This window comes from Ailuropoda melanoleuca, chromosome 6, assembly GCF_002007445.2.
Source record: "Ailuropoda melanoleuca isolate Jingjing chromosome 6, ASM200744v2, whole genome shotgun sequence".
Classification (NCBI taxonomy): Eukaryota; Metazoa; Chordata; class Mammalia; order Carnivora; family Ursidae; genus Ailuropoda; species Ailuropoda melanoleuca.
The window spans coordinates 64947633-64970131 of NC_048223.1; the positions used below are offsets into that span (position 1 = coordinate 64947633).

The 22499-nt window shown below is 42.1% G+C and overlaps 1 protein-coding gene across 2 annotated transcripts; it reads right to left on the bottom strand.

Moving 5' to 3' along the window:
- Positions 1-11916: 11916 nt before the first annotated feature.
- MRLN (myoregulin) lies at positions 11917-22193 on the bottom strand. 2 transcript variants are annotated; one of them, XM_019795105.1, is made up of 4 exons: positions 22097-22193; positions 14052-14163; positions 12895-12935; positions 11917-12131 (listed from the first exon to the last, which is right to left on the bottom strand). In XM_019795105.1, the coding sequence occupies exon 4, from the start codon at positions 12106-12108 to the stop codon at positions 11971-11973; it is 138 nt and encodes a 45-aa protein (XP_019650664.1). In that variant the 5' UTR covers positions 12109-12131; positions 12895-12935; positions 14052-14163; positions 22097-22193; the 3' UTR covers positions 11917-11970. The 2 variants fall into 2 exon arrangements, with proteins under 2 accessions (XP_019650664.1, XP_019650663.1); XM_019795104.1 differs by lacking the exon at positions 12895-12935.
- Between the last annotated feature and the right edge of the window lie 306 nt (positions 22194-22499).

Consider the following 22499-nt stretch of genomic DNA (forward strand, 5'->3'; position numbering starts at 1 on the left):
ATATATATATAATATATATATATATATATATATTTAATTAGAGTTTACATTTTATAGATGGGACACTAAGGCCCCATGAGGTTCAGTGAGCTGCCCCAAGTCAGAGAGCAACAAAGCTGCCGAGCTGTAAGCAGACAGGCAGTGTGAGTGCAGGGGCCACACTCGTGAGTCGAGGCCGTATGGCTCCTGCCCGTCCCTGTTCACAGCGTTATCTCAGGACCCAGCACAGTGCTTGGGCATAGGAGATCCTCCGGAAATGTACTGAAGGAGGGAAGGAGAAAATTCCCTCATGTGTCCAGGACAGTTTCAGACCATTTCTCACATTTTAATTCTCTCATGGAATCGTGTCTGTTACAAATTCAGCTCATACGATCTATGATGACATTGAATAACAGATCACCGGAGAAGGGTTTAATCCCAAAGGCAGGCTGTCAGGTTCAAATGTACCAATGAATTCAATGTCTTTTTTGGAAGATGCAGGTGGAATTGATTCCTGTTGTTTTAAAATCAACATAAGACCTCTGAACGGAACGTTTTTGTGAAACCGTGCCAGTTTTGTTCATGGTTCTCTGCCTGAGTGTCTGACTTATGGGCAGTAAGTAACAAAGTTTGAGATCGCCCCAAACAACATCTCAGCTCCAGATGGGAAGTTCCAGCATTCTCTTCTCCACCACATGATGTAGGTGAAAAAGCCTGACCTCTACTCTGTGCACAGGGTCTATGCGGTCCAAAATCATAGACAATCCAAATAGTTTACCACACGGTTTCGGCGAGTAAACATTTGCGTTTTTTGAGTTTGAAAATAGGGTCGCCTGAGAATGAGGCAACACGCTGCTCCTTTGGCTTCTTGAGCCTGGTTTCGAACATGGTAGCTAACCTATGAAACTAGACGTTGTAGAGGAAAAAATACACCCTTGAGGGACGAAAGTGCACAGTCAAGCACGTTCTGTAAGAGTTTGGACTCAGGCAGAAGAGTGCAAATGGTATCGGCCTAACAGCACGAGCAGACTGCTCCCACCAGCTCAGGCGCACGCACGGGAAAGGTGTGCCCGGCCCTCTCCCTCCTACCCACACCCTGCAGCTTCTCCAACTTTCCAGCCAAGAGCTTGGCAGTTATTCCAAACCACAGGCGGAACAACCAGCTGCACAGCTGAAACACGTTTGAAGTCTTCTGCTTTATTTTAAAGGTGGATGTGAATCCTGCTTTCTACCCAATTGAGGCCATAAATGTTTTAATATCATAACAATATTTAATATTTATAATTATCTGTTTACTTTAATTTAAATATGTTCTGTTAATGGTATTTAATGTTCATTTTTAAATTTAATAATTAAACATTCAATATTAATAATTACATATAATAATAGCTCACATTTTTAAGCAATTTATTGACACAGTGTATTAGTCAAGCTCCAGACACGAAACAGAAGACATTCCAGAGAGTCAAGCAAAGGAATCTTAAGGGAAATAATTTTAGCACTGTGGGCAGGGTTAAAGGCATAAGCAAGAAGCACCCAAAGACGACAGTGTTCCCTTATGTAACAAAAGGAAGACCTAGTGTTACCAGTACTTAGGAAGGCAGAGCTGGCAAAGGAGGGAACCCCCGGAAGGGAGCTGGAATTGGGAAGAGACATAGTTTGAGTGTCAGAGACAAAGTGCCAAAATGAGTGTGGAGAGAATACCCCTGCCTCTCTGTCTGTTCTCATGCCTCTTGATGGTGCTTACCACCGGCCAAAGCCGAGCAGAAGCCAGGCACTGAGGGAGTCCAGCAGGTGCTGACCACTTGTGGGTCTCCTGGGCACAGAGCAGGACAAAGAAGGGCAGAAACTGAATTGAGTGGGAAAGAGTGGCAAATGGAGATGACCAGAACCACTACTTAAGAAGTAGGTACTATTTCCCCCATTTTACAGATGAAAAAACAGAGATACAGAGTTTAGATCCAGGCTGTCTGACTCGGGGGTCTGTGCTCTTAAGTACTACGCTACTTAACCAAGTTGTATTTAAAATAACGTTTTAAAATTACTCACCTAGTTAAAAAAAAATTAGCTAGTAAAACAGATGCTATGTATTTGTCACAAGACTTAGTGACCATCACCACCCTTATTCTGATAAATTTGCCCTAATCTCAACCGCAATTTACGTTATGGTTAGTCTATGCAATCTATGTTGATTCTATCATCTACAACTTGCAACCCATCTTCTGAAATCTGTTGTTGGTAACACAAATCTCCATGCATGAACTAGAAAATATACTGTCAATTCTTATTTATTCTTATTTACTCAGTCATCGAATAATTCTTAATCATTTATTTTGTACCAGGCATTAGACAAAAACAAAGGGTCCTGCAGTCTAGGAGGGAAAACCAACAGGCGAATAGTGACGAGAATGTGCTAAGTACCTCAGTCAGGGTACTCATGCTGCATTAAGGGAACACAGAAACAGAAATACAGCTTGGCTGGAGAGGGAGGCATCCAAGAGAGAGGGAAGAGCATTTGCAGTCTTAATGGCATAAGAGCCTCTTATGTTAGGGACTACACTGAGAACTACAATGCATAATTACAAAGGCTTAAGGATAAAGTATTTGTGGGAAGTAGAAGGTAAACCAGAATAGAGCTTTAGATTGCAAGCAACGGTTCCCATCTCTCGGCAGGATTGCGTAAATGGAGACCCCAAGAGGACATGAGTCCACTTAGAGATCTACTTGGCAGGGACTCACGGTCTCATCAGCAAATGAATGGGCTCTGACTATTTTCTCCATCCTTGCAAGTTTTTGTTCCAGATTGAGAGTCCCAGAGGAAAGAGTATTACTGACCTGGCTTGGGCAAGATTACCATCTCTCAATTAGGGGAACATGGGGCACTTTGAGAGTACTTTGAAGAAGAGGTAATTCTCCAAAAGCAAATTGGATTTCTGACTAGCCAAAACACAATAAATATCTTCTCCAACAGGTTAGACCGTGTGAGTTCTTGTCTCCATATGAAGTCTTTCTCAGGGAAGCAAAGAGGAAGCATTGAAGGTTTCTAAACAGCGGGGTGACACGGTTGGATTTGTGTTTCGAAATGGTCAATCCTTGAAACCACATCGGAGGATAGACTGGGAGGGAGGCTAGTTAGGAGGCCGATTAAACATCCGAGGAAAAAACTTATGAAAATGTAAAACGTATGAAATTATGAAAAGATAAGGGGACCAGTTTGAGAGATTAAGAACTACCACAAGAGGATTGGTAAAAAGAAAGGTTTGTGATGGCCTCCAGGTTTCCCCTAAGAGCTTTATAAGGGATTGTTGGAAAATTAGGGGAGTGTGTCTCACACCAGGGAACCCTCTACAATAGGCCAAATTTCAAATATTATATTCATTGTTCCAATAAAACACAAAAAAATTCCCCAAAACTCCAAATCTAAAATCTATCTCCGAGATTCATTTTGCAATTTGAAATGGTACAAAATTCTTCTGTTAGATTCACGTTTTCTGATTCTTGGTTTGGGTAACACAGTCATAGCTGGGTGAACATACGCAGCAGAGACAGAGAGCAAGGAGCCCATTCAGAACCAGTACAGTGAGTCGTGGTGCCTGCAGAGAAAACGCTCAAATTTCACTAGAAATAGGCCTGACCTGAGCAAGAAGAATCAGCGTTGGTTATTAGGCTAAAGAGACCCGAGAGGAAGGCCAGATCCTCTGGAAGAAACAAGCGCACAACCATCGAACCCGAGATGTACGGCTGGCTCAGACAGAGGCATCCAACAGCCCTATTACCCACAAATCCAGCACCCTGTATTAGAGAAAAATCACTGCGTCTCTAAACCTAGAGCGGTAGGACCCACAGGACAAATACTTGGATTGATCATACCCACCAAGGAGAAGCTGAATGAACTCTCAATATTATGTACAACGTTAATCATGGGCATTTCCTTCCATCCAAACATCCTCGGAGGCTTGAAGAGGCTGCTTCTGAGTACTTTAACATTCCCAGGATACTCTGTGGCTTGATTATTTCTCTTAGCCACCCATGGTCATAAATGCTCCTTTTGAGACTGCTAATCTTAACCGAGTCTTAGAACTGGAGTGGGCCTTGGAGACTCACAGGTACAACTTCACACTCGACAGTCTACTAATTACGCAAATGAAGAAACAGAAGCTCCATGGGGTTGAATAATAAGAGGCAGAGGGAATAGAAACAGGAGCACAAACCAAGACTCCCTGTTAGCTTTGCAACCGTGATGAGGTTCCTTATCTTTCCTGGTCCTGTTCCCTCATCTGCAAAATGAGAATAATCTCACATGGTCGTTGCGAAGATTCAGTGAATGAAACCAAATAAAATGCTTAGAATAAGCCTAACACATAGTAACTGCTATCTGAGTGCTTGTTCTCACGTGTAGACCAAAGAAACCCAGCTAGGGCTCTGATCTTACCTCTCCTGAACATAGCTCGAAGAGGGACCGTCTATCCACTGACAAATTTACAGTGATAATGAATGGTTGTCATGTATAATATCATCTAAGAAGACCTCGTCAAAACCTGCATCTGAGCTCTTGAAATTCATTTAAGAAGAGTTTCTGTAGTGGCAGTCAGGTATGATAACCAGTCCAGGAAATCAACAAAGTCCAGCAACAAAGTCTGAAAATTAGCCTTTTAACCAAGAAGACGAGTCGTTCCTCAGGTATCGACGTGGGTCCATTCTCTGTCAACTACAGTCTTAATGAACTCAAGGGCTGAATTCTGGCTTAGATGTAATTCTTGGAAAGGCTGTTAGTTCAACTTTTCCTTGGCTGGTCAAGATTATTTTCCAACAGATTCTTTAACCAATAGTGTTACAATATACCACCAGATAATCAAGAAATGAATATTGCTGTGGGGTGGATAAACTGTCGTTATGCTGACAATGATAATCTGCAGTAAATTGGACTCACTATGTGCAGCTGGAAGAGTATATGTTACAGGAAGTACGCAGCTGATAAATACCAAAAGCCAAAAATTCAATCTGCAAAGAGTCCACTTATGGAAAACAAACTACAGGAATCATTTGTGGGGCGCCTGGGAGGTTCAGTCAGTGAAGCGTCTGCCTTCAGCTCAGATCGTGATCCCTCGGTCCTGGGATCAAGCCCCGCTTCGGGCTGCTCAGCGGGGAGCCTGCTTCTCCCTCTCCCTCCTGCCCTCTCTCCCTTCTCATGCTCGCTCTCTCTCTCACATGCTCTCTCAAATAAATAAAATCTTAAAAAAAAAAGAATCATTTGTACTACACAGTATTCCTCCAACCACAACCACATAGCTAATAAAGTGAATCTTCTGAAGTAGAAAGCAGAGAGGAAACTACCCAGCACCTTGAACATGCCTGGCTTAGGGCAGGTATCCAATGAATAGTAATCAAATAAATCTAATCTCCATCACTGAAAAAGTATTTCATGTTAACCTGGATTTTTTTTTATTGGACCTAAGGTACTTGAAGGAAATGTCAGGAATTTTTTATGCAATTAACTTTTTGAAATGAAATGGGTGATAAGGAACCCAAATAATAAGTTGTGATTGCTAGATAGCATAAGATAGAGATCTAAAGAAAATAATTAAAGATTTTAAAACCAAATCAAATCTAGAGAAAGGTGCATGTGCTTTCATCTTTAGCCTTTTTTCATGATCTACCTATTTAATATTTGAAATCCTGAGGATTATCAAGGTGACAAAAATGTTCTCTAGGAGCACGTGGGTGGCTCAGTCGGTTAAGCGTCTGACTCTTGATTTTGGTTCAGGTCATGATCTCAAAGTCCTGAGATTAAGCCCCACGTGGGCCCGCTTGGGACTCTCTCCCTCACCCTCTACTCCTCCCCCGCTCACTCTCTCTCCCTCAAATGAAAAAAAAAAGTTATTTGTTTATTTATTTATTTATTTTAGTGTTCTTTCTCCCCCTAGGGATAAAAAGAAAACCTTTCAAAACCCATAGGTGTGGGGCAGCTCCTTTGTAAAATAGTCTGGCAGTTCCTCAAAAGTTTAAAAGTAAAAGAAAAGAAAGGTTTAGAAGTAGAGTTATCATATAACCCAATAGCTCCACTAACTGGTAAATATCTAAATAAAAAAAAATGAAAACATATGTCTTCACAAAAAATGTATACATGAGTGTCCCTAACAGGACTATTCATCATTGCCATAAAGTGGAAACAATCCAAACATCCATCAACTGGTGAGTGGATAACTAAACTGTGATGTATCCATGTAATGGAATATTATTTGGCCATAAAGAAGCCAAATACAAAATATATATTGGATGATTCTATTTATATTAGATGCCCCGATTAGGAAGCTCTGTAGAAACAGAGAGTCGGTAGTCGCCTAGGGCTGCTGGGGGAGGGGTCATTGGGAGCAGACGGGAGGAACTGCTGATGGGTACTAATGGGATTTCTCTGTAGGTGGTGAAAATGTTCTAAAATTAATTGTGCTGATGGTTGCACAACACGGTAAATATACTAAAAATCACGGGATTTTACACTTTATTGATGAATTGTATGGTAAATGAATTATAATAATAAAGCTGTTGTTTAAAAAACTACAGCAGACACAATTTTTGCTCTGCTTATGGTTTTTAAAAAGCTGTCCTAAAAACACAGCTTTTAAAATTAACGAGTAGAGCAATGAAGTTGCCTCGCACTGCGACAAGTTAGGGGCCGGATACGGTCAGCCTGGGGTAACCATGGAAAAGTCCCAGTCCTCAGAGAGGGTCCGTTGCCTGTGGCGTGTGCCAGTACAAAGGACACAGAACATGAGGTATGCTCACATTCTTTTTACAGTTTGCCATGAGAAAGTTTCAGTAACCATCCACATTGTGCAACAAATATTAAAGAAGTTATATAGAAGCTGATTTTTACCAATGCTGAAAAACTAAGTCCCTACTTATTCACTAAGCAACAGTCACATTGGCCTTCCTAATGTTTCCCTGACCTCTGCCTACCTCAGGGCCTTTGTACCTACTGTTCTCTGCACCTGAAGTCTTTACCCTCAGGTCTCCATTCAGCTGGCTGTTCATCAGTCAAGGCTCTGTTCCAATGTTGGTTTCTCAGGAAACATTTCTTAGGTCCTCCTAGCTAAAATATTCTTACCCCACATAAATTCTCTCATTGCTTTGTTTTATTTTCTTCACAGCATTCAGAACTACCTGAAATTCTCGTGAGTTTATCAGTCTGTGGTCTGCCTCCCCCACCAGAAGGCAAACTCTATGAGGACAGGGCCCACAGTCTCTCCCTGTGCCTACAGCACTACCGGATAGGCAATGAGTACTTGCTAAATATTTATTGAGCCAATGATCTCCATAGTGCAAGTCATAATCAACTTCGTAAACAACACCCAAAGGTCAGTCTCTGTACCTTGAGATCACCCCAGTCCAGGGACACTGACCATCCAGAAAACAGCCTGTAGCCAGCTCCTGGCAGAAAGGGCAGAGGGTTCAGGCTGGAAACCCAGTTGGCCATCAAGGACTTCCCGTGCTCTCTCACTAATCTTCTCTCACCATCGTTCCGAGTCAGAAGGCAGAGCACACTCAAGGGCCCTTTCCTGTAGGTTTATAAATAAGTCTGGGCTCACTGCTGATCCCAGACTGGCCTACATGGCAACGTGCCCTCAGCTAGCTCAGTTAGTAGGACCGCTCCCAGTAAGGTTAGCAAATAATCATCGTGCAGAGAGCAACCAGAACCAAAACCTGTTCTACGTGCTCACACAAACACCACACATTTAAGATTTTCAAACCTCGATCCCAGTCTCTACAGAAGCAGTTCATTTCAGTCCTACCCCAGAGTTAGCAACTGTCCATTCTATTTCACAATGGCTACCTGGCTTATTTTTTGTTTCGTTTAGTAAGTCATTTCTTTCAAGGAAACACTGAAGTACTGCATAAACTGTAGAGTGCTTGTCACTTGAAAGAAGTTATTACGAAACCCAAGCAGTTGGCACATTTACCAAGATGTCACTTGTGAGCTCTTTGGGAACAAATGGCTCAAAATGGCATTTGAGATTTTTTCAATTATTAAAAAATTGTCATGAAATGATTTTATGGATACGACTTATGTTTCTTTGTACATTGAATGCAGTACAATAATCTCAGACTTCCTCTTGATAAAGGCTGACTTCGTATTTGACAACATGAAACAATGGGGCTCGATGACTGGAGAGTACATACGCCATTTTATTCCAGACAGAAGCCTTAGAAAAGACAGGTGCCTGTAAGGTGGACAGTCAACACGTTGCAAGGTTTCACAACGCGATAGCTTATACGCACCAGGTTGCATTTTACTTGTTGCATCCCTCAGCGTAAGATGCTTCGTTTAGCGCAAACGTCTTGCCCTTCCAAGTGAAGAGCCAGTGAGGCAATTAACCTCTCCGGCTTGACGGGAGGATAACTGAATGGTCAAGGACAGGGTTCTAGCGGCAGATCATTTTGAGTCGAGGGTCTTGGTTGTCTCACTTTCAGCAGTGTCACCACAGTCAGGGTATCCTGTGTGAACTTGGGCGTTGTCCTGGATGCCTCTGAGCCTGTGGCTTTTCACCTGCAACCTGGAAATGACTCATAGATCTGTTAGCACAGACTGCACTGCATAATGTACACAAAACATTCAGCGCAGTGTGCGCCAACTCCAGGTGTTGCCATTTATGAATTACGAGGATTCTAGCAGGCAACTCCTGACCTCTCTTCCGAAAGGCTTCAAGGACCACAGAGCTGGGAAGGATGCAAGGCCACTTACGTTGCTACAGAGATTATGAAAGTGACAGCATGCAGACACAGCAGCTCAGGCGCGACAGGACAATTCATACGTATTAGTGGCAAGTTAGAAAAACACCATCCGGTTCAGCCGGAGGGTTGATGATGACAGCGCTCGTGGACATTAAGTTCTATGAAACTCCACAGAAATTCGTCCAAGAAAACACATGTTGCCTAATCCACGCTGCAGACATACATCCACATGGTGGTCATTGCTGCCATTTACGAGAACAATCCTTTTCCAGTTCTCCTAAAGGGAGTCACAGGTCCCTTACCTCCCAGAGTTACTTCCGGGTTCTCAATATTATGACATCTTAGATTTATAAAACTGTTTTCTGTTATGCATTTCTATGTGTTTCGGTTCAGTTCATTTAAAATTCACAATATTGCTATGTGATATGCAAAGCAGGTAGTGCTAATATGCCATTTTTGGTTTTTCTTCATTCTGTTCTATTTTAATGCAGGAGACATAGGAGACCCAGAGAGGTTAAGCAACTTGCCCAGAGGTCACATATCTGTCCACTAGCCAGACAGTAGGAACACTTAGTCCAGGGAGCTTCCTTCCACAGAAGTGTCTCTCGAACTGTACCGTGCATATGAATCACTGCGGATCTGATTACAATGCAGCTTCTGAATTCAGTAGGTCTGGGGCGAAGCTAGGGTTCTGCATGTCTAACAGGATCCCAGGGCTTGGTGCTTCCAGCAGCCCCCAGAACGTTCTCCACAACACCACACTCTCCCTAACGTCCCAGGCATGTCCTGTCTACGACTTCACCCAGTGGCAGTTGCACCCTTTAGGTATCCATTCATTTTCCCCCCACTGGACTATGAGCTCCCTGGGAGCAGAAAATCTATGCTTTCTTCACTACTTTGACCTGGCTGTTCAGCACCATGCCTGGCAAAAACGTCCAGAAGGAATATTTTTGAACATTGAAAAAAAAAAGCCATCTATTTCTAATTACAAAGCCAAGACTCTGATTACTTATTGCAAAAAGATATTTATCAATGTTCCTTTGTTGTCACAAGTCGTATTGTATCTAGTTGTAATTCCCAGGTCCCCAAATAACGTCACCAAAGGAGCCCTGCAGTGTCAATGGGTTTAGATCTACACCTTGCCCAGAACTATGCTGGGGCCCAGGGGCCACAGTCACACTCGCAGGCCAAGTGAACGGGTTAATGTGAGGTCATTCTAAGGGCAAGGGGGAAGTGTAGGACAGGCAGGTAACTGAGACCCGCTAACATTCAGCTTGAGGGAAGCCAAGTCACTTGTGGCCCCCCGAGGATGCTGGTAACACCAATCTATCACGGCTTCAGGTTTTCGTACGCCAAGAACCATGCTAAGCGCTTTGCACTGGTCATCTCATTTCATCCTCTCTACAAACCTATGATACAGGCACTTATTTTCTAGGTAAGGGAGGGGAGACACAGGGTTATTGAACGGTCAGAGGCAAAGCCCAGATTTGGATGCAGGTAGTCTGAGTCAATGCTTCTAACCACATTGTCTACTGCCTGGAAGCAGACGAGAGGGAAGAAAAACAATTTCCAGATGATGGAGTGACTTTACTCCCCTGTCAGTAACCTGATAACAGGCCCCAGCAAATCCCAAATAGAGGAAAGTGGGGAGAAACCCATTACATCAACAGGACTTGACCCTTATATCCAAAAGGAAGGGTGTGAATGTATAGTGTAGAAGTAAGATTTTCTGTTCCAGCAGATGTTCAAATAGTTCGACTCTGTTCGGCTTATGGTTAAATACATAACACCAGTGAAAGGTTAAGTAAGAGTCAGTTAAGTAATAAGTCTCAGAGGTCCCAGAGTCCTTTCACACTTCATTGGGCCTCTTATGAAATCTTGCATTAATGATTGGGACAAATCCGAGAAAATAGTCATCACATGGAAGAAATCAGAATTTTGTGAAGCATATGTGTCCAATGTAAAAAGTCAGAAAGTCTAAAGGACAGAGTGACCTTTGCTTTTCTGAAGCTTAAAAAGCAGAAGTTCAACAGTTACATTTTAACAGTCAGAAAATGAGGAAATCAAGAAAACAAGTAAAGAGAATGCATTGTCAAGCAGGGTAAATGATCTTTTTCATAAAAGATTTTTTAAATGTGGAATAAGAAAATAAATAGGGGTGGGGCGCCTGGGTGGCACAGCAGTTAAGCGTCTGCCTTCGGCTCAGGGCGTGATCCCGGCGTTATGGGATCGAGCCCCACGTCAGGTCCTCCGCTATGAGCCTGCTTCTTCCTCTCCCACTTCCCCTGCTTGTGTTCCCTCTCTCGCTGGCTGTCTCTATCTCTGTCGAATAAATAAATAAAATCTTTAAAAAAAAAGAAAAAGAAAAGAAAAGAAATAGGGGCAATGCAAAAATACAGCCCTAGGGGCTTGAATGAAACATTATTGTGAAAAAAAGGTGAGCTCTGCCGATTGGTATTTAATCACACTCGTGTTATTACTATTTACCTTTAGTGGCAACATGATGTGGATTGCAAAGCCCCAAGACTTGGCTCTGCCGCTTCCTCGTTTTGGTTTCAAGCTAGCATAATTCTCCCAACATTCCATTTTTCCTTCTGTAAAATAAGGGCAACAAACCTGCCTCCTAGAATTATTGTGAGCCTTATATTAAATGACATGCTGGGAGCATTTAGACCCAAATAGAAAATCGGCACACATGCACCTGTTTTCTCTCCTCTCTTACAAGTTCTATTTTCTTAAAAGAATCTCTTTACGGTATTTTTATTCCTAACTCTAAGTTTTGTTGATAGGAACACAAAATTGTCCAGGGTTCAGAAAAACATACTTACCTCCACACAGATAAGTGTATAAGAAAATGAGTATAAACTACTGACATATCGTATGGAAAGATTATCATATGTTAAGCTTGGTATGTTAAAAATAGAACCAGACAAAATTTCACATAGGTATGCATCCTGAAGAATATCACCCATACTCACACTTACAAATTTTAATCAACCAACCAAATTACAATGGTGTTAAGAAGTCAAGAAGTTTTATGACTCGGTAGTGTAGATTTCTGGGGAAAAAAAGACATTAATTTTTACGATGTTTTATAAACCTTAGGTTCTAAACAATACACAATATTGTTTTGATTGAATGTCCTTTTGGCTTCTAGAATAACTGGAGATCAAATTAAAATCACTCAACATATTGAACTACAAATTTTTATTCAGTGGAATTAATGTGAAATTTACATGTAAAGCAAGGGAATTCAGCTCTTTAGGAAGTTACAATGACATATATAATAGACATAAAGTCGACAAAGAGAACAAACAAAATTTTTAGAAGTCTTCCAATAATTTCATCTTCTGGACTTGCGGGAATAGTAGTAGACATTAATATCCAGTTTTTACACATCTTATCCAGAATGCTCTTGCTCCCTGGGGTGGGGGGGAAGAGAGAAGTATCCTGAAATAAACACATTTACAGGAGCACCTGGGTGGTTCAGTTGGTTAAGCATCTGCCTTCAGCTCAGGTCATGATCCCAGAGTCCTGGGATCTAGTCCCGCATTGGCCTCCTTGCTCAGTGGGGAGCCTGCTTCTCCCTCTCCCTCTGCTGTTCCCCCCCTGCTTGTGCGCGTGCACTCTCTCTTTCTCTCTCTATCAAATAAATAAATCTTTAAAAAAACATATTTATAATCCTAATTCTTTAAACTCAATGGAATATTTGCACCATAAAGAAATAGTGATGAGGGAACATCTGTACACACCTGTATACACCCTTTCCCCCAATGAATTAAAATATTTTCCACCTACTCATTTTAACCACTTTATATCGTAATCATACATTTTTCTACATGTCAAATATGCCTTTCTTTCTAAAAAGAAAAAGCTTCTTTTTTGGGAAGCCTGGGTGGCTCAGTCGGTTAAGCGTCTGCCTTCAGCTCAGGTCATGATCCCAGGGTCCTGGGATTGAGCCCCGCATCAGGCGCCTTGCTCAGCGGGGAGTCTGCTTCTCTCCCTCTCTCTCTACCTACCGCTCCCCCTGTTTGTGCACTCACACTCGCTCTCTCTCTGACAATAAATAAATAAAAGCTTAAAGAAAGAAAAAAAGAAAAAGAAAAAGAAACAGCTCAAGGAACTATCAGAATGACCATTCTCTTGTCAGTTTATTCATGAAATCTTATCTACAAAGTCATTTACCATCATTTCTTTTGGCATCAGTGAAATTGCCATCTTCCAATCTGTATGGGCAGCATCACCAGGAAATGAGAATTTGAAGACATGGAAAAAGGCAGGTGATAAAATGTTTTTTTTAATTAAACAACAAAAGGTCTTTTTCATTGTCTTGATCTTTCCTCAAGATCCTCTCTCATTATTTCAGTCACTTAATAAGATATCAAACATTTAATCTCCACATTTCTGTGTTAATCAAATAGCTTATACAAATAGCAGGAATTTCAAAAAGTATTATGGAATTTTAAAAGGTATTAATGTGGGGCGCCTGGGTGGCACAGTGGTTGAGCGTCTGCCTTCGGCTCAGGGAGTGATCCCGGCGTTATGGGATCGAGCCCCACATCAGGCTCCTCCACTATGAGCCTGCTTCTTCCTCTCCCACTCCCCCTGCTTGTGTTCCCTCTCTCGCTGGCTGTCTCTATCTCTTATAATAAAAATAAATAAATAAATAAAATCTTTTTAAAAAAAGGTATTAATGTGAGCTTTGTGTAGCACACTGTTGGAACATTTTGCCAAATGCCTGTCAGGTAGGGAGTTTAGAACCATTCTGAACTCCTTTTTCAGGAATGCAAGGTCAAATAAATCAAGCAATTTTCAAAGACTTGCATCAAAGTGCCTTTTATACGCTCAACTTAAAAGGAGTGCCAATACTTTTTTAAAAGGGGCAATGTTGGGGTAGAAGAATATTTTTTGCTACTTTCACTCAAAAACCAAAAAGGCAGGTTGAGTTGTAAGAGAGAGGGTTGATAGATGAGGTTTAGATGGTGGTGTCTTCTCCCATTTTAGGAAGCTTGGTTAATTTCTGTAATAACTAGCTCCATTCCCGGAGGAGGGAATGGCATGCCCCAAATTATACATCAGTCACCGGCAAAGTAAACACCTAGAATTTCCCTGACATTCAACAATTCCTTTTGCCTGTGTTTCAGAAACAAGGGGTGAGAATACTACATGGGTTGGCAAAGTGATTTTCTCCGCTCTCATGGCCTCCAGCTTGTGTTTCTTTAATCTGTGCTCCGAGGGGCAATTCACTTTCCTCCAACAACAGCAAGAGTCTGAAATAGGAAGTGTGGGAAAGACCAGAGAGCTGGAGGGGACTGATGAGGGAGGCGAGACCTGTTTCTCACCTGGCTTAATCCCAGGTAGTGGTAGGTAGCCCTGCTCCTTGGTGTTCTCTCCGTAAACTCTGGCCAGAACAAAGTGCACTCAGCACAGGTGGTCTCTTAGCAACCTCGGTCCCTGTGTCAAAGCACATAAAAAGGTTTTATTGGATAGTGAGGTAGTATACGAAGTGGAGGACAAACACTAAAATTACTTTCAAAGAAGTCAGGAAGGTGTCAAAGAGTGGGCTTTGGAAAATATGACATTTTAATTTTAATTTATCAAGGATTTGTGCAGCTGAACACTGAAACTTTAACAGAAAGGTTAAGCTGAATTCTAGGGTTTTCCTGGCAAGGCAAGCATTCACCATGTTCTTTAAACAACATATCTCAGGGGGTGTGAGAAAGGGAGAAATGTTGTTTAAAGATACATACTTGCAACTAGTAAGTAAGCTCTAAAGACCTAATACCCAGTACAGTGATTATAGACAATAAAACTGTATCATAAATATTAAACTTGCTAAGAGACTAGGTTTTAATTGTTTTCAGCATAAGAAGAAATGATAATTATGTGATGTGATAGAGGTATTGGCTAATATTACTATGGCAATCATACTGCAATATAAATGTATCAAACCCGTATGCCCTACACATTAAGCTTATGCGATGTTGTATGTCAAACACAACTGAATCAAAAATGTCCCTAAAAATTATTTTAAATATATTTGCTTCAATATCTTCTATGACAACGAACAAAACTTCACTGTCTACGTAAGACCATAGCTCATGTGATTGTATGTCTGCTCTAAATTCTTTAACTTTTAAGATTTTGTATCACTTTTATGAACATATTAGAAAATGGAGGAGTAAATTTATTACAAAAGACCAGGCTATAAAATTTAGGCACAAATGGAAGATTATTTATCCAATGAAATGCTGGTTATTACAACAATGAAATAATAAAAACACTACCTAGAAAATTATGTTTAAATATTTAAATATGATTAAAACCCATACCTTATGACAACCCATTATACTCCTAGGTATATACCGGATGCATGGATATCCGCACCAGGACACACATTGTTCATAAAATTCTCCACTTAGAAACAACCCAAATGCCCATTAGCAGAAAAATGGATAAATTCATATAATGGAATACTACATAATAATGAAAATTAAGCTACAGCTACATACAAAAGCAGTGGTAAATTTTACAATCATAATATTGAAGTTTTAAAAAGCAAGGCACCAAAGGGATACCTGGGTGGCTCAGTTGGTTAAAACATCCAACTCTTGGTTTTGGCTCAGGTCATGCTCTCAGGGTCCTGACATCGTGCCCCACCTCAGGCTCTGCACTCAGCGTGGAGTCTGCCTGAGATTCTCTCCCTCTCCCTCTCCTTTTGCCCTTCCCCCTGCGCTCTCTCTCTCTAAAATAAATAAAATAAATCTTTTTTAAAAAGTGTGCAGTTTAGGGGCTCATATGTGTATGGCAACAGTGTAGGAGGTAAATTTATCAGGAAAAGCAAGGGATTGGCTACCATACGTCAGGAGGGGGTGACTTCAGGGAGGATAAGGGAGGGGTAAGGCAGGTTGAGGAGCTCCCATCATTGTTTCATTTCTTGTCCTGGGTGGTGGTTACACCGGCAATCACTTTTTAACCATTTGTTAAAGTGTACATATAAATTTTCTGTGTTTTTCTGTATGTACGTTAAACTTCACAACAGAAATATGGAAAAAAGAAAGAAAAGAAACAGAAATATCTACAAATGATCACCGAGGCCAAGATTGGAAGGAAGGACTATATGTAATTTTTTTATCTGTGCTGTTTCTATTTCTCGCATTTTCGTGTAAAAGGACGTTGCTTCATCGATCTTTGCATCGGAATCCGGGGATGTACTGTATGGTGACTAACATAATATAATTTAAAAAATCATTAAAAAAAAAAAAAAGGACGTTGCTTGTGGGGCGCCTGGGTGGCTCAGTCTTTAAGCGTCTGCCTTCGGCTCAGGGCGTGATGCCAGCGTTCTGGGATCGAGCCCCACATCGGGCTCCTCTGCTGCGAGCCTGCTTCTTCCTCTCCCACTCCCCCTGCTTGTGTTCCCTCTCTCGCTGGCTGTCTCTATCTCTGTCAAATAAATAAATAAAATCTTTAAAGAAAAAAAAAAAAGGACGTTGCTTGCTTATATAACTTTAGAAAATAAGGAAAGTAGTTTCAAAACTGCCAGTCCTTTTCCTTCTCCATACATACAAAAGTAACGTATACTGATTTTATTTTGCTAAACCAATCATTTAAACAAGTATGAACTTGGGAAAATTAGATTCATGCATGAAACATTTTAATGAAAACATGTAACTTATGTGAAAAAGTACAAATTACGTATTTTCAGTTAAAATGTTTCACTGATAGGGGCGCCTGGGTGGCTCAGTTGTTAAGCGTCTGCCTTTGGCTCAGGGCGTGATCCCGGCATTCTGGGATCGAGTCCCACATCAGGCTCCTCCACTGGGAGCCTGCTTCTTCCTCTCCCACTCCCCCTGCTTGTGTTCCCTCTCTGGCTGGCTTGTCTCTCTCTGTGTCAAATAAATAAATAAAATCTTTAAAAAAAAATGTTTCACTGATAAACTTAGCTGTCTGAGTTCATTTTAAGTCTCTTTGGCTAAAGAACATGGTCTTGTCTCATTCAAAATGCTCACGATCAGCAGGAATAGGGGTGGTTCCTGTTTAATTCTTCTACTTGATGATAGATCTGCTTTTAGATCTAAGTCGTTGGGAGGACACAGACTTGTATCATCACAAGTTACTAACGTGCTCAGATTTTACTGTGGATTAAAATTATGACTATCACTGTACTTTGATTTACGTTTTGTCTAATTAGTTCTTATTTAGCTAGAAACTTTGTAATCAGGTGTTTTTTTCTTTGGGATTGGATGGGCATTCTTTTGGGGGGAAAAGCTATGTAGCAGCAGCAATTTTCAGGGGAAAAGAATGATTCCTAGTGTTTTTTATTGGATACAATATGCACCAAAAATATAAATTCCAAACAAATTAGGACACTTTTAAGAGTATGCTAGAACATATTGAGTGTGACTATTTCAAGGTCATGGTCTTATCTTGAATGTAGTATTTAAAAGTCATAACTAACATAACCTCCAATTTCTGATATAAGACATCCCAGATTATTTTGGGCCTAATAATACTTCATGCTGAAATTTCAGGTCACTGCAAATAATTTATCACTTCATTTGCAATGCTTCTACCTACCTTCCCTTTCCCTATTTCCAGAAGGCACTGGGAATCAATTTATTATTTTATAGAATATTGTACTGAAAATACTCTCTTATCTAGTTTTTTAAATTTGTATTTATTTTTTGACTCCGGGAAGAGTCCAAATAATCTAATTCAAAGTGACCTGTTCATTGTTTATCGAGTGGTTGAATAGTGGTATCCCACAAAGTAAGCTGGACAAAAAGAGAGAAGCAATGAACTTTGGTCTCTGGGAGTTGAATTCCACTGTATTTCCTGTTCTTCCTCCTGCCATGAGCTTGTAGGCTCTTGCCTTTACAACCTTTACAATCTTGTTTTTATGTAAAACGTGTCTTCTCAAATCAACTCTGACTTCTGCAACCATAAGAAGTGTGCATTTGCTAAATGGCTTGCTCCCACCACCAAGTAGGACCTCACCATTTTCTCAATTTCTCTCAACCTCTTCTATTTCCCCCTTATTAGGCATGGATTCTTGGTCAAGGCAAAGAACAGAACATACTTTGGAAAGTCTCTTTTTCAATCAAAAGAAAAACACTTTACATTGGATTCGAGTTTATAGTCTTAAACTCTTGAATCATATTTCAAAAATATTTTCTTTTTTTGACAAGAATTTGTTCATCCTACTCCTGTTTCCATCACTATCTAATGGTCAAGATAATATTGAGCAAAGTTCCCTAGAGACACATGTTGAAAAATGACACATAATTGAAGTCTGTCCATTTCTACCTAATAGGTCACTCAAGTAAAGTACAATAATTACCATTTATTGAGGGGCTAGCATGTGCCAGGCTATGGTTATGTACTATTAGAACATGAAGCAACTACCCAAGGCCACTCAGTATTCTGTGCTGGATCCTAGATTCTAACCCAGGACTCCTCCATCAACCTCCCAACTTCTCTGATTCGGGCCAGGGTCAGACCAGAGAGTCCAAAATAAAGGAAGTCAGAAGTGAAAACTGCAACACTTGGCAGGTCAGAACTTGACAGAATGGACTTCGACCGAGGACAAAAACATGTGCTTGGTCACAGATGGTCAGTCAGCAAAGTGGAGGGAGGAGAGAACATAGGTTTTAGAGCCAGACCAAACTGGTTTTAGATCCTGGTTCTAGCTGGTATGACCCTGTAGCCTCGGACCTGGCACTTAACCTCACCTGCTAACCAGAAATGCTATCGGTCTTGCAGGGAATCAAAAGGATTTTCTTTGTAACTCTCATTAGGAAGGGCCTACAAATGCTTTGATTTTAATCACATAAAACCTGATACTGTGAGTCATTAGCACTCCTATTTCCTTCTTTGGGGAAACTGAAGAGCAGAAAGGTTAAATAAACTAGTTAAGGTCACACAACAGGGATAACCGGGGATTTGAAGGAAGGTCTGTCTGGCTCCACACCCTTTGCCACCGCGGTATCTCAGGATCAGTAAAAAGGGAAGCTGAGAGCCCAGTGCGCTGCCTGGTGCTGGAGCAAACGGTGGTTGGTACAATGAAGCAGCGGAATCAGAAAGATGGCCACTTCCTGCCCCTAGCACGGTGGAACGAGAAGAGTGATGACTCAGGTGGCTGATAGGAAGCAAATGGATTTAGAGGTGGAAAAGGGACATGGAGGCAGGCGTGCAGCGTGTGGGCTGGTTTGCCTGGCAACACTCTCTAGGGCCCCCCAGCCCCCTGGAGCTGGGGGTCTCCCCGACCCGCGTCGATCTACTCTACTTCTCTTCAACTGTCCCTCTCGTGCTTTTTTTTCTATGTCAATGCCTGTGCAATTTGGGCCTTCCTGGGCCATCTCTGACCATGCCTCGGATATTATAAGTAAATATCTTGGCCCTAAAAGGAACTATTTCTCCACACCTGAACAAACATCTCCCAATGACCCATTACCAAGACTTCTGGAGGTTGAGATTTCCCACTGGCACATTCCTACCCCAAATAGAAGATCGTGCATTGCCCCCAAGAAGACACAAATCGCCCAGTTACAGGCACTTAACATTAAGAAATCTTCTGGAACCCAAATAATCAAAATGTTATCAACCTTCTCCCTGTTAAGTTCCCCAGCCCTCCCCATGAATCACAGCTGTAGTGCTCTCTTACAAGGCCAGATGAACTGCCCAGCGCCTGGCTGGGGACCAGCTCTGCAAGGTTTCAGGAGGGAAGCCCAGCACGATTGTCCTGCCATGGGGTGAGGAAGCAGGAGGGAGACTGAGGGTGTTTGTTTGTGAGGTCTGTGCTTTTTATCTGCAGAATTCATACAGCCAAGTGAGTGCCACTCCAGGCTGGGTGCTGGTGAGTAGAGGAGAGTGTGACTGTCTAGGCCTGTTGGGATTCTAAAAAGCATCTGGCAAAACCTTTCAAACTACTTTCTGCAACACACACTTCATATAAATTCATATAATTCAAATGAATTTTGGATTCATTAAGGTGCAGATTTGATTTCCGAAACCAGTTAAGTGTGTTTTGGAGTCAAGTTTAGCTGAGAAGGTAGATGGCGAGGGGGGAGAACAGAATTTCAAGTTAAATGAAAGTCTGTGACTTTTTAAAAGGCAGAATTGTATTTCCAGCATTTAGCACAGGCCTTAGAAGAAAATAGGTGCTCAATAAAAAGTAATTGGGGGCGCCTGTGTTGCTCAGTCGGTAAGTATCTGACTTCGGCTCAGGTCATGATCTCAGGGTCCTGGGATCGAGCCCCGTGTCAGGCTCCCTACTCAGCGGAGTGTCTGCTTCTCCCTCTGCCTCTGCCCCTCCCCCACTCATGCACAAGCTTCCACTCTCTCTCTCTCAAATAAATACATAAAATCTTTAAAAAAAAAAAAAAGGTAATTGGGGAGGTGTGGTGTAGAGGGGTGAGGCTGAGATGCAGCTTTATATGCCTCACCAGCTCATTGCTTAGAGGGTGAACCCTGGGAGGAACCCTGAAAATCCGTGAATCATTTTCCAAGAATTTACAGCCTTCCAAGGGGAAGTCTAACCAGCAATGTCCATTTTTGGTGGATCAGTTTTGGGTGTGAAGGCCCTGTGGGATCTGGGCCCTGTCTGTGCTCTGTCTGTACTTCTCATGTACCATAGAAGAGGCCCATTCTGGCCGGGGCCAGAGTGACTCCCAGAATGACTTCTTTCTCCTACTATATTCAGAGCTTGTTGATGCCTTGCTAACCTAGCACAATGTCTTGCACACAGCAGGAATTAAATAAATGTGTGCATAGTGAAAGCTTGTAGAGGAAAGCAAAAATCTCATCTCCTGAGTTACAGGGGAACACTTTGGGAAGCAGCTACTCTTTGAGACAACCCTCCTTTCTGTCTCCTCCAGGCCCAGAATCGATCTAGCAACGGGCGGGGCGGGGCAGGGGGAGGGGGGACCAGTCCCTTCTAACCATAGAAGCACATAACCAAAAGCTCAAATTTCAGAATACTGGTAAAGCAGGCAAGTTTACCAAAACACTAGCTTACACTTTGAAATTGTTTTGGAAGGTTTGTCATCTTCGTTGATCTTACCTACAGACTAATGTCCCAAACCACTAACCATATGCCCCAGCCTCGACCTCCACACAGCTTGCCCATCCTAAAGATGAAACCAATTATGGTCTCTACCATTTATTTTTTTCCTTCTTTCTTTTTTTTTTCTTCCAAGATTTTATTTAAATTCAAATTAGTTAACATATAGTGTAGCTTTGGTTTCAGGAGTACAATTTAGTGATTCATCACTTACATTTAACACCTGGTGCTCATCGCAACACGTGCCCTCCTTAATGCCCATCAGCCATTGAGCCCATCCCCCACCCACCTCCCTCCAGTGTCTCTACCATTTAGATTAATATTTTCTGTCAAAGACCACATTGGGGGCTCTAGATTTGACTCTGAAACAAACAAGAGATGATTAAGAAGATTCAGGAGAAATTCAAATGAGGGATTTCATAAATAATGTTAGTATGCTTAGCCACTTACATACATTATGAGTAAACCCCACTCCCCTATAAAAGATGTCATTATGACTCTTATTTTACAAATGAGGAAACTGAGGCTCTGAGAGATTGAGTACTTGCTTAAACTCACACAGTGGGTTAGTCTCCAAGCCAGGGCTCCACACCAGGCCAGCGTCTGCCTGCTTCCAGTTGGCTGTCATGCCTCCCTTCCACATGTTGTTTAGAAGCCTGGCGCACGTGTTCGAGAGCACTGAGTATATGCACCCTTAGCAGGAAGCTACGCTGGTCCTGAAGCACGACTGGATTGTCTGGTTTCAGCTGAGCTCACAAGGACCGAGCAGGTCCTCCTTTTGCAGACAGAAAATACAGTGACCTACTTTTCAGGATTCTCAGGAACAACCATTATAAAGGAGGCTGCAAAGACAAAGCCTTCGGCTACAAGAAAACAAGAAGGCGATGCATCGCTGGAACAAGGCGGGCGCCGTGTCTGAACGGAAGCTCCAACACGGGAGAAGGACAAGCCCCGCATCACGGGGGCAGCCCTCCACGCGGTCGCTTTCCCTGAGTGAGTTCTCGCACTCACCGGAGCCACGGGAATACCACGCGTACCACACGGTGGGGTCAAGTAATTTAGGAATGATTAGTCCCTTGCTTCTCCCCCTGCCTTTATTTACCAGAAGGAAATGAGAGGAAGCGGATTCGGATTCATTCATCCGGCGTGCAAGCAGCCTCGTACAGGCTGGAGGGAGGTAGGAGCAGCGTGCGGGAAGTTGGCTCTCGGAGCCGAAGCTCCAGCTTACTCTATTCTCCCCCTACCAGAGGCAAACAGGAGTTACGCTAAACTTTCCTCCCACATCAACATTGTAAAATGTCATGTAGTTTAAAACCCCAGACTTACTGTTCAGGGGCTCCGTAAGCAAAGTCCAAAGTCAAGAAGATGATCTCTCTTCCCTTTTGTGAAAAACACCATATGCTCTTAGGTGGATCAGAAGACTCTCTGGGCTGTTATTAATAGCTGGCTTAGAGCTTTATGAAGAAACATGAGCCAGACTGTCACGGGAGGAGGCAAGTGGAAAGGAACTGACAGGCACAGGTGAGATAAAGTGTAACAAAAATATACGTAGGCCCACACAGGAGCTCCCACAACCCGTGGGCAGGGGACCAGCTCCCCCGCCCCAGTAATCAATAGACACTTATGTCAGATGTTCTAAGAATTAAACAATAACTGACAAGAATACAGTTTAACTCTCTGGGAGAACACCGTGACTTATTTAATGTTATACTATCCTTTGTTCTTCTGA

Bases quoted from the DNA above. Each gene is read 5' to 3' on its own strand.
- MRLN (XM_019795104.1), bottom strand. From the start codon at position 12,108: ATGTGTAAAAACTGGATATTAATGTCTACTACTATTCCCGCAAGTCCA.